The 12,495-nt window shown below is 40.2% G+C and overlaps 1 protein-coding gene across 2 annotated transcripts in view; it reads right to left on the minus strand.

Annotated features, from left to right (window-relative positions):
- The window catches only part of LOC147711166 (lysosomal acid lipase/cholesteryl ester hydrolase-like), a 67,960-nt gene that overhangs the window by 30,875 nt on the left and 24,590 nt on the right, over positions 1–12,495 (minus strand). For both annotated transcript variants that reach the window (XR_015295896.1, XM_086921947.1), the window contains exons 3-5: positions 10,940–11,057; positions 7,248–7,446; positions 4,375–4,484 (exon numbers count right to left, since the gene is read on the minus strand). Coding sequence is in view for 1 of the 2 variants with exons in the window: in XM_086921947.1 (XP_086778073.1) it covers positions 4,375–4,484; positions 7,248–7,446; positions 10,940–11,057 (427 nt within the window). In the remaining variant the exon portion in view is untranslated. The remainder of the gene's footprint in view (positions 1–4,374; positions 4,485–7,247; positions 7,447–10,939; positions 11,058–12,495) is intronic.

The following is a 12,495-nucleotide window of genomic DNA, read 5'->3' on the forward strand; positions in this document are numbered from 1 at the left end:
GAACTATTACCCAATCTAAACGGAAGAAACCGTAAATACAGGCTACCCAAAGCCCATAACAGCCATAGAACGGGCATGTTTATCTCTACAAGATACTCACATCCTGCACAACCCTAGGTAGGAATATTACCTTGTTTATCTCACACAAGCTAACATGTTGTAGAATAGATTAACAAGCACTTCACAAATGTAGTGTGATGAAATTTTGAGGACTGGCAGTCAGTATATCTCAAATTCTATTTGTTCAAATCTGTTGACTAAGGACACATATATCATCTGCTAATTTTAGCATATTATCTCTTATCCAAGTATGCTGCAGTGGTAGCATTGAGTTCTGAGAGGAATACGTTTATGATACTACAACATGTCATGCTAATAATGTATCCACCTTAATGGGTTACCTCAAGCATACCAATAAGGTTGCCACATCTCTGTAACATATGTTGATTTACTTTTTCTGTGGCCTTCTTCAGACCTACATCAGTAGGGAAATAATGCACTGCACCCCACAAGGAAATGAGCTGCGCAACTGTTATACCAGTTGTGGCTTTAGGGAGGACCACCTTTACTCGTCAGACTTCCACAGCCCCTTACTATACGAGTGACTACAGGATTGGCCACTGCTTCCTCAAGACCAAGCATGAACAGTGTGGTGCAGTATGGCCTTTGGAAGAGAGGAGGGTGGTGAAAGACCAAAAGGTCAATGGAAGAATAACAGAAGCAGACATACATTTAAGGCATGTGGTGTGAAGCTTAATGACCACAAGAGGTATGGGGCTCTGTTACTTATCAACCCCTGTAAGAGGATCTGGTTTGAGACTTACTGAACCGGTTCAGGGAACATAATCAAAGCTTGATCAACCTAAGCAGTTGGAACTTTCAGAGGAACCTGTATTCTTCAATGGCATCACATAAATTGAATAGGACTGGTACCACTGCTCTGGAGCTATGAGATAAATGTATGTGTACCACACAGAAGCACCACTCACACAGGAATATAGCCCAGTGGCTCTCTTTTTAACAGTAAGTATAGGTATAGGAATGACCATGTTTGCTTGATCTACACCCAAATTCTTGCCTTGACTGTTCTGCTGGCTGTAGAACTCTGTGCACTTTACCCCCGCAAACCAGTGGTGAAGTATTCCACTTCAACAAGATGAAAATAGTATACACCCGACTGGCATATTTAATGTACCTATAGGCCCCTAGTTAAAGGTACAAAGTGTACACAGGGCCTGAAGTGAAATGCCCCAGTGGACTGCAGCACCAATTGTGCCATCCACTACAGTGGCAGTGCCAAAATGGCTGCAGGCCTACCAGTGTAGGTTGACTGTACCAGTGTAAAAGCTGTTATTTATTAATATGATACATTTAATATAATAAATCTAATCTAATATATCCTACGATATTAAATATATATAATACTCAATATTAATGGGTCACCCCTATGTAGGCCTTGTCCCCCCCCCCCAAGGAAGGCCCTCCGATTGCTTCATGGGTGGGGGTGGTACAAAAATGGGCAATGGCGGAGGAAGAAACATTACGAGAAGAGAAGGAGAAAGGGACATGCAAACACCCTAAATCACTGGACTGGGCTATCCTACTGAATCAATTCAAACAATCACTAACCCATGACGACCCGGAGGGAGTCCCTCACACACCACGAGACACAAAGTCGCAATTGCAGGCCGCGAACACGAATGCCTGATCTCCCGCAGTGCACAGTTACTAGGTATTAGTGCCGGGCTTTACGCCTTAAGTGTAAGCCGGACCCCCAGAAATAGACCGACCCCCCCCCCCCCTTTGCCCCTGGTAATTTGTGGAACTACCGTTCACCGAGACACATGCCGCCCTAAGACCTCATCCGACACCTGTACCCTAAATTCCATGAGCACCCCTGAGTTCTTTTTTTTTTCACCCCCAGTTAAATTCAGCAATTCTCCGTAGAAAGATCTCAATAGTGACTAGAAACTCGACTATTCACCGCACGAATAACAAAGCATTATGATATAAATACAAGTAAATGTGTTCTGAAGAATCGCGATATGATGCAAAATGTCATTGAAAATGTAAAATGTCAATAAAAATATGTTTGAAAAAAAAAATCACCCTTATTACTGTGCCTGGTAACAAGTCATTCTTACCTAAATATAGCATGTGCAAGACTACATTTGAGCTTTCAGTCTATTCAAGTTACACTGAAGAGTCCCATAAATACCAGGAATAAATCAAAATCTTCTCTTCCTGACACTAACTTTTTCCTATCGAAAACAAATCTTCTAAAGCCAACTTACCTCTCCGTATTTTAGACACTATCCTACTATGACCCAGAAATATTGAGGCAGACAAAAAGATAGGCATACAAATGATATCTCTCTCTCGCTCACTCTCTCTGCTCCCTCTGAGCAAAATTTGGCGCAATTCGAGTCAATCACGGTTTATACGAGTACAGTATAAAACAGTTTACATAAAATACATCTCAATTAAAAACCCAATACAGTAAAATACAAAACAAAGAAACCAGTCCTGTCTAGATCTACGGGAAGTCAATCTCCCACCTAAAAAAACAGCACGATAAACAATACAAGTTCATTAGGCTAGTGAAAAGTAGAGGGATTTCAGCAGTGGTACTAAAAATCGACTTCTAGGCCTATTAAAATAATCACAAAACATTACTAAATGAAAGCTGGCCTGGGGAGGCCTATTGTCACAGCAGCCGGGCACCCTACTCTCAGAATAGGCTCAGTCACTTGGAAAGGCCAAAAGATGATGTAACAGGTTAAACCTAAACCTGGATAATAAAAACCTGTCCCGCTGATAGCGCACCTGCAGTAAATATGGCTCTATACCCTGGACAGTCTAAAAGCATGTGACCCCGCTAGCTGAGCCTGCTCAAGGAACAATCTTTCAATACCATTCAGTTCTCGAGAAGACCAAAAATAGGATGCAGTGAAAATATCCAATCTCCCAAGCGACGCAAAAGCTGCCTTAGCATACAATAGCCAAGGAATTCTATGCACCTGGTCAAGGGAAAACAATCCTAAAGAATAAATCGATTGGGCTTCGTCTCCTCTCAGGATCAGATCTTAATCCAACACAATAGTGGACTAAACACTGCATTCACTAACAATGCAGGGGTGTTTTGCGGGAGCTGCTCTACTCGTCGTAAAAATAGTTTTTCTTCTACTTGTATTTGTCAGTCTTTACAAACTCCCAGACCTCACGTCCATACCTCAACAAGGACAGACATTTTGCCTAATACATTGTTTAATAGGATGCTCGGAGACCAAGTGTCCTTTCTTCGTGCAAAACTAAAAACCACCCACTGATGTTTACGTTATCATTCACAAGAAACATCCATCACACAACATTATTTCATTTCCTACCAGCGGTGTAAATATATCCAAAAGGTCAGTCCTTAAATAAAGTAAGAAGTAGACAAGCAGGTCACAATCCATGGTGCCAGACCTACAGTTAGGCTAACTTCTCAAGCAAAAACAAAGATTACAAACTACATATACACAAATGTGTGAATCTATTCATAACAACTTTGAGAGTTCAGTGTAACTTTAAGTTTTAAGTCTGAACAAAAAGTCATGGAGCCACAATGACCTCAATGATGACTTTTGCTCAGAAGAACAGATGTGTCGAAAAAGGGCAGTTTCTTTAAATGTTCCCTATAGTGCAGATCATGCTTGAAAGAACAGAAAATCACAGTTCAAGAAATACTTTCACTACAACACGAACATCTGGATCATGACTTTCTGTACGTAGTAAAATATGGTGTGTGGATTGCGGAACCAAGCATGCGATGGGGGCTAAATTTGGGGGGTGGGGGTCATCTGGATCATGACTTTCTGTACGTAGTAAAATATGGTGTGTGGATTGCGGAACCAAGCATGCGATGGGGGCTAAATTTGGGGGGTGGGGGTGCATGTTATTTCATGTAGACCACTGCACAGTTGGACTTGTTTAAACATTACGCATATTTATATTAGTTCAGATAGATTTGCAATTCAATAAACAGTGAGATAAACTGATTTGCCCAGAATTGCAAGATTCTTCTTGGTTACGGGCTAGGTGTAGAGACTGCAAAACACATAATCCCGCCTAGATTACTGTTTTAATTGTACTCAATCATTTTTTCATGAAGGCGCCATCAATCAGAAAATACAGAGGGGGGAGCAAAATTGCATAGAAGATTTATTATTTTAAATAGAGCATTATCATAACCTCTGAAACAACAAACCAATAAGCTTCTGCAAAAACTGTGTTAGTATTTCAAGACGATTAGGACCCTTTATGATCGAATATAGGTCAATTAAATCAATGTTTTTGAAGTGCCCCAGTTTTAATTTCTACAGTATAACTTACCAATCGTAGTGCCCTGTGAATGGCCAACATAGTACAGTTGATCCTGTCCAGTTTTCTGAACAATAAAGTTTATTAAAGCTGGAAGGTCCTGCTTTGCCATTTCATCGTAACTACAAATAAACACACAAAAAAGTAATCATCAGAAATGAATCAGTAATTCATATTAGGCTTTCAAGCATCCATTTGCCATTAATGTCAAGTGATGTTAGAGGAACAGTTCTGCTGTTTAATTCTTTTACTTGGTGATCTTCAGGAAGCAACGCTTGACTTTGGAGGAACAATTCACAATGGTTGCGCTAGGTCGAATCACCAAAGGACATCTGAATCAAGTTGGCTACTTAGCGTTCCTCAGTTGATTGTACCTCTCTTCTAGTAGGCTATTTGGGCTGCATATTAAAGATCTAACCCTTGCTAAGTGTACAACAAAGGAACATAACCTAAAAGAAGCAAGTCATCTTGTTCTCTTAAAAGCTAGACCAATGTATAGCCATTGTATTTTAATCCATGTTGCTTTTGTTTGCTTTCTCAACTCATGCTATTAATGTTATTGCATTATATGTGCTATTTATGCTTCCTCAGCTAACATCTGTAGAGTTAATGCTATTCAACTGTGCGGGTTCCTGGTGTATAGTCGTCTGATCACTGGTCCACCTGAAAGACCCTGTATGTTTTTTTCTTGTGACTCATATCCAAGCAATTGCATCGCTAAGTGCTACAAAATGGACACACTTGCAAATAGCACATCACAATAGTTGCAGTTATTGACCCTGATACTAACAAAATAAATGCTGACATAGTACGATAGTCTTATGAAAGCACCACCACAAACTGAATTACACAGTGGGACTGATACATTATTTATCTATGAGCTACTGAATAAGACATAACATGGAAGCCAAGAATTTGTATATGGAGAAAAGTATAGGCGTAATCAAGGGCATACAAGTATAGAAGGAACTAAGGGCCTGATTAAGATCTTGGTGGACAGGGTTACTGAGTCACAAATGTGAAGGTTATCCCGTCCTCCGTATTACAAGTCCATAAATCATACGAAACTTGTAATATGGCGGACAAGATATTTGTCAGGTTTGTGACGAAGCATCCTGTCCACCAAGATCATAATCAGGCCCTAAGTAAGATATTACTTGTTGGGACAAAAAGCTATGGTATCTCAGGATGCTCAATGAAGAACTGACAGAAATGCTCTGTCAGACATAATAGAGTGCCTTGATCAATTACCACAATAACATAATGGTATTTGGCATTTATATAGCGGGCAATCTGCCACGGTGATGGAATCTTATTGCATTTGGTAGTTTTTAGAAAACTTTCCAAATACGTGAAACGTTTCAATCACACACCGACTTGCTGTCAGTGGAGTGAAGTGGGGCGCCTCTGATAGGTGGGGTGTTAGACTATGGGCCCGATTATAAGTGTGACAGACGTAGTGCTATCCGTAGGGAAGGTAGAAGACATGATGTCTGTCACCCCTACAGTACTTCATTCATCTAATTTACAGATGGCCACCGGCCCAGCGGTTATCTCTGTACCTTGAAAACACCCATCATCACAGTGGTTCCCTCCAAGTTACAAAAAGTATGGTGGATGACCACGATTTGTTTTAATGGCCATTCAGCAAACTTTTAACCTTTTTTTGTTTTTCAGAAACAAACTCCCAAAGCAGGAGTTTCTTCCTAAAAAAAAAGATGCTAATGACTTCCACACCCTGGGTGTTTCCTCTCAGTGCATGTGGGTCATTATTGCTTCTTTCTGTCCCTCACTGCCAGGATTTACCTGGTGGTGACGGGCATAAATAAAAGAAATAAGAAATACACCATCTACCTTTAACAGGGTGGTATTGGACTTAGAGCAAGATATCCGTTGATGGTTCCAACAGGGGGTCCGTCATTGGAAAGCTTACGGTAAGCCCATTTCTATGAGGCAGGTGGGCCTAGAGATTGGCGGACTGGGTACTCGTCATGTTTGCGACAGAACGCCCTGTCCACCAAGACTCTTAGCCATTTGTGGGTTTGAAGCATGAAGAAAGAGGCAAGTGCCAGGTTGCTTATGTGTTCGGTATAGTTATTCACAGCATCAGGTCTTTTAATATTTTCCCATGCTCAAGCAGGGCTTTACTCCACAGAAAACACTTCCATTTTTAAGCAGATGATGAAAATAATATAGGCAGAACACGGGGAAGACAATGCAGTGCCTGCACAAAGGTATATGCATTTTATAGCCAATAAAAAAAAAAAAATTATTTGCTACTGCAATAGAATTTTTGAATTGCATTTGGCAGTATGTATACTTATTAGCATACAAATGCTTTTTTTAAATTAGTTTTTTAATACTATTTTAAATACAAATACATCATATGACTGACAAGAACCGCAGAAGGAAAAAAATAACAATCCGTGCGCCCAGCAAGTCTAACAGGATAATGATTAACCCCTTCCATGCTGATGACGGCCCCCATCCGTCATGCATTACAGTGCTTGTGTGCTGATGACGGCTGGGGGCCGTCATAAAGCCATTGATTCTTTAAAAGCCTAGCGCACGAGGAAAATCGGCCCAGCATGGAAGGGGTTAAGTACAGTCGTTGATACTCTATAGTAACTTTCCTAAACATTCTAACTTGTCTATCAAACCCTTCTTGGCATGCCAATGCTTGTTGTGAAACAACAAAGGGAGTAAGAGTCTTTATTTTAAATTTCAGCCTCCCCACTCATCAAAGAGCTGTTTTGAATTAAATTCAAAGGCACCATCAATTGCAGTTGTCAAAAAGCATGTGCTCTATAGAGGTAGGCTTAATAAAATACTTTAAAATAAATGTAATATGTGTGTCTTTTCAAACTCTATGTACTGCGTTATACCTGAATTCCCAGAATTCATCTTGTTCAGCGGACAATGTCTTGTGTTTTCTGGACCAGGTATTTCCTCGGCTGTTTCCCAACCAAACATCATAGCCGGCATCAGCTAAAATGAATCCCAAACTGTTGCTGGCCAGGTTTGTAACCCAATTGCTAGCATCCGCAAGCAAACCATGCTGCAAAAACACTACGGGCTTTGCACCTATGCAAACAGGGAAAAAGAAAACCTCCATTAAATAACAATTTTAATTTTAGACAGTTTTAATACAACCATACCACCTTTATCCCATCTACAATATATCTCTCCATGCTCCCCCTCTGGAGTCGATGCCCATCTGCTGTAAAAAGGTTATAAACATAATCTGTGTATTATTTAAGGGTGTTATGTTTCCTGGTGAGGTGCTGGTTATGTGGTTTAGAAAGAAATGGCGTGTAAGAAATAAACCACTTAAAGAAGACATACGTATTTTAAACAGGTGCACACAAATGCAGGTGGTGTGAGTAGACAAATGAAAAAAAACCAATGCTTTACCTCCCAGCCACATTGAAGAAACAAACCTCAGGGAAGTCCATAACGTTAAGCCCCAAAGAACTAGGTTAGCAATGATGAAAATTATGCTCATAGTCTAGTAGCAAACCAACATGGGGGTCCCCAGCAGTGCACCTATTTTCATTATATTCTTAAGTGGATTTGAATTGAGAATTGTTTAAAGTTCATGTCTCATCTCTCTCTTGCCATCTATAGGACGGTCTTGCGGTCCCTACAATTCAGGAGTTATGGGCAACGGGGTGTGCCAGGCGGAAGGTGTGGTGCAAGGAAACAGTGTGCCCTCTCCACTACAAATACAGATAAAAACGTGTATTCTCCAAACATGGCCTAAAACCTTTCAACATATTTGGGTATGGGGCCAGTATTCGTCGATTTCTGCAAACCCAAGATTCAGAGATTGCATAGTCGAGAACGTGCCTCCAGATCCTCAAATTTCATTGAGATCACTTCAATCTCCTTCAAGGCGCTGAATTATTTTCTTTTGTTCTGTGGTATCTTCAGCCTCTGAGATTCACCATGCCACCTTATTCAGGTGTTCCCTATGTTGGTCCGCTCTTCCTTTAATTTTGTCCATTGAATCAGGTAGAGAGGCTATCTTTCCATAAATAAGTTGGAGGCTATTTTTCATTTTGTGGAGACACGTCTTTCTGCTGTTCTTGCTAGTCTCGCCATCAGATCAATTGTGTTCCTAGTGGTCTGATCATCCTTGCCCAGGGGTACTCTCCAGGGATATCGTTGTGCTCATTGTCCTCTTCTAGAACCACACAGTCCTCTTCGCATCTCATGTTCATAAAACACCAACAGTACAGCATCAGCAGCTCAAGCTAATCCGTCAATGACAGTCCTTTCATTGAAGGGTTACAGGTTCTGAAGTGTGTCAGAGACAAGTCCTCTTTGGTGATGTAAGCGAAATCCTTGCACTTACTCCCTGAGGGATGGGCCAATCATTCTCATATGGCATTCTTCTAAGGTATCAATTGCTATGTCCAATTATCTTTTTAAGGGAAAACGTCGAAAACGTCGACTTCAGCACCTGATACAAACCTATATTGTTTGTTATTAATATGTGCTATGGTGCTACTATGTATGTTCTTTGGCCAAATCACTAAATTGTATCATGACCACTATGTGCAATGCCCGAGTTTGGTAACTCAATTTTTCGTTGTACACTGTCCCACTTGTATGTCTCTGTGTATTTTTCAAAATAAATCATAATATCCATCTGGATATATGAACATAGACATCATTGTATTTCTGTATTAATTGCAGTTATAATTATTTGTTGTGAGGGACAAATTATAAAATTCTAGGCATCTGCAGACTTTTCTTATATTTATGTTGAACCTAGCACTCTGATAAGATATTCAACAATATAGAAGCTCACACTTAAAGCACAGAGGATGAGTGGTATGGATCCAAAAGTGCTTGTTGAGACTCAAACATTTTTTTAAAGCCTTTAGTTCAAGAAGTGTAGAATCTGGTAGTCTGGTTTTGAAGTATTCATGACATATTTTATTTTGTTTTCTTAGGTTTTACGGCTTTATTGCAATCCCTATATTTTTTATTTAAAAGCATAATTTACTTTAGGCCTGTACCATCAGTGTGGAATGGACTAAGAGCATGACAAAGAGAGCAACATGTCATTTAAAGACTGTCAAACTTTATGCTTTCAGTGAAATTCCTTTCTGAAAATAAAATTCGTTCGAAATTGTATTGCGCTATTTCATTGCTAAAAGTCTTAAAATGTGCAATTTTGTAGCAGTAGGCAGAGGCCCCTAAGGGTGTGAGTTTTCATTGTCTTCTCATACGATTTTACCTCCGTAATTTCTCAAAAAATATATATATTCATGCACTAACACATGTAAGAGACATTTAACAGTGGATGGCTAACTTTCTTTGAAAACATTGACTCTTTGTTTAATATTTACTGTTGATTTCAATCATCATCTAGGATGATGCAATTGTGATTGTGTAATTGTTAATAATGTCGCTGTGCCATGCCTATTAAGCATGGAGGAAGGATACCGTTTTGGATGCCTGCATGTGGAACTTCGTTTAAATGGGATATGGCTTTTGGCAGAAAATAATTTTGTGTTTACAAGGAAACAAAAGTGCAACTATCTCGTCCAACTAGGGTCTGGCTATGGTAAGCCTCGAAGCAAAATTGGCGCATCGACTGATGTTGGCACACCTTGAACTATATTGAGCAAAATTAACGACTGAGTTGCTGTAAAGATTTGAGGTATGGGGCATTTCAAATTTAAAATCCTGCCCTACGCCCACAATATATTTTTACTGAAATTAGGTAGGCTTCTTTGGTCTATCCCAATGAAATTGCTAAACATTGAGGTAGGTGTTAAGAGTGTCATGCATGTGGTTGCTTTTAACCCCACAATTTAGAGGGCTAGATTGTACTTTAGTGTACATTTATTTGAAAAAATATGAGCTTGGTTATTCTTTTATTTATTAGGTGTTAATGTTAATGACTTTTCTTTTATTTCAAGTTTTATATACTTTATGCTGTAGTAATCAATTGCTGATGTTTGTTGCAAATTGTGCTATTCTGAAAAAACAAAGATTAATTTTGGATGGAAGACTGATGAGGCTGGAAAGATGGATGGGTGTGATCAGGATGGATAGATAGATGGTGGATGTGATGAGGTTGGACGAGTGTACATGATGAGAATGGATGGATGTGATGAAGATAGATGGATGTGATGATGAGAAAGGATGATAAATGGATGGACAGACGGTGGTGGTGGTGGTGGCAATGATCATGAGAGCACAGATTTGGGCTCACTGTTAGTAACCAAGGAGAAAGAAAGGTGGAGATAAGCATTCTGTATGATGCCCACGGATTATCATTACACAAAGGTTCATGGCCGCTGTTATCAACTAATCCGAGGCAGACTAATGCAATCTCAAATTGTATCACTTCGAAAGCCCTGATGAAAAATATGCCAGTTGTTTCTTTCCCTGTACGATTGCATTTCAGCTGGGTCGGCTCTTACAGGAATCCATCAAGGAAATTACAACTGCAGAAAAGGGTTTTAATTGCATGCTCCAACGCAGAGGAGCAACTATGGCACATACATTTCCACACATAAAAAAAAAACAAAAAAAAAACGATCATTGGTTATTATACCTTTGCTTCCATTCTTCTTGATTCCATGAGGTATCCTATTAACGCTTAGTATGTAGCCATCATCTGTTACCACCTCATACTCCTCGCTGGCATATCCCCAGTATCGGATAATTTCACTCTGTGGGATGAACATAAAAACATTTCAATAAAATGTTAATACATCCATAAATACACGGCTGCCCCACATTCAGCCTTAGAGGCTTATATTATTGCCTAATGTTGCAAGACCACACAGTAGACTTCGAACATATTAAACACACTTTCCAGTTTAACGCTACCATATATTTGTCATCACTATTTTTATGCAAATATTTTGTACTACAGGCTGACATATACTTGCATCAGCAATAAGAAGTATAAACTATGCTGTATATACAAATGTATTCAGATCCCAAACGAAACCAAGCAAATAAAGTCCTTTAATACGCCTCCCTCGCCATTATAAAGGTATAGTAGGGGTCACACCTTCAGTAGAAACCAGTAGCGGCTGGTGTCAGAGAAATGGGGGGGGGGGCAGCTTGGTGGGCGGGGGGCAGGAGGCTGAAATAATTAAGGAAAAAAAAACCTTACCCGTTGGGCTCCTGCTTGATGCTCTGTTTGCCAGTTTTCTCCTCTGGGGACAGACGGGATCTCCCAGCTTCCCCTGCGGCCAACCCAGACGCTGCTCTCACCATGATAGCAGAGTAGGGAATGGACAGAGCACACTGGTTTTACTCTCCATCGAGAGCAGGGAACATGCGCCTGCTGGTCTCTCCACCCAGCAACACAGCTCGTTGGAGAGATGTCAGTATTCATAACAGTGTGGCTGTCCTAAGACAGACGGCCAAACTGTCATGCCAACTCAAAGCAGGGTCCACTACTCCTCCCCCCTGCTGCAGTGCTGTGGCCCCGCCCCAAGACTCAGCCACAGAACGAAAAATAATATGATCTGCATTTACATAATTTTATTTTTCGTTTGCCTCTTGGGGCAGAGGAGCCGCCACTGGTAGAAACACTCAAGTTGAAGTGGACCTGTGATGACACAGCTGACTCCGCTGTAGGTAGGACTGTCACTCGCTCCTGTAAGTGGATTGTATCAATCAGGACATAAAAGCTTGCTGGCAGAATTGATTCATGTAGAACACTTACATACTTGGGATAGTTTTTGTTTGTGTCCCTCTTCCTCAGCGTTCTCATGTTACACCATGGTTGAAATATCGACCTACAAAAATACTACATCTACAATATCGACCTTGCCGCTACATTGCAAAGTAAATATAGATCAGTAGAAGTCGGGTTACAAACAGTAAATATATACTTACAAATGCAGTGGTTTATTTAGAACAGTAATAACTAAGGTACCATTTATGTCAAGACTGGGATACCTTATTGCATACAAGAAAAAAAATACCCCTTCAATGAAGGGAGTTTAATTTTTCAGTTTCCTCTGCTCATCACTGCAACAGAGACAACATCCGTCCTCCAAGTCAATACTTGTTTGGAGGCTAATTTCTCAGAGGGAGTCAATTCCATTGCTATCTGGGCACTTTATAATAGTCGCACTGTTATATTCCATA

The sequence above is a fragment of the Lissotriton vulgaris genome, chromosome 5, assembly GCF_964263255.1.
Source record: "Lissotriton vulgaris chromosome 5, aLisVul1.2, whole genome shotgun sequence".
NCBI lineage: Eukaryota > Metazoa > Chordata > Amphibia > Caudata > Salamandridae > Lissotriton > Lissotriton vulgaris.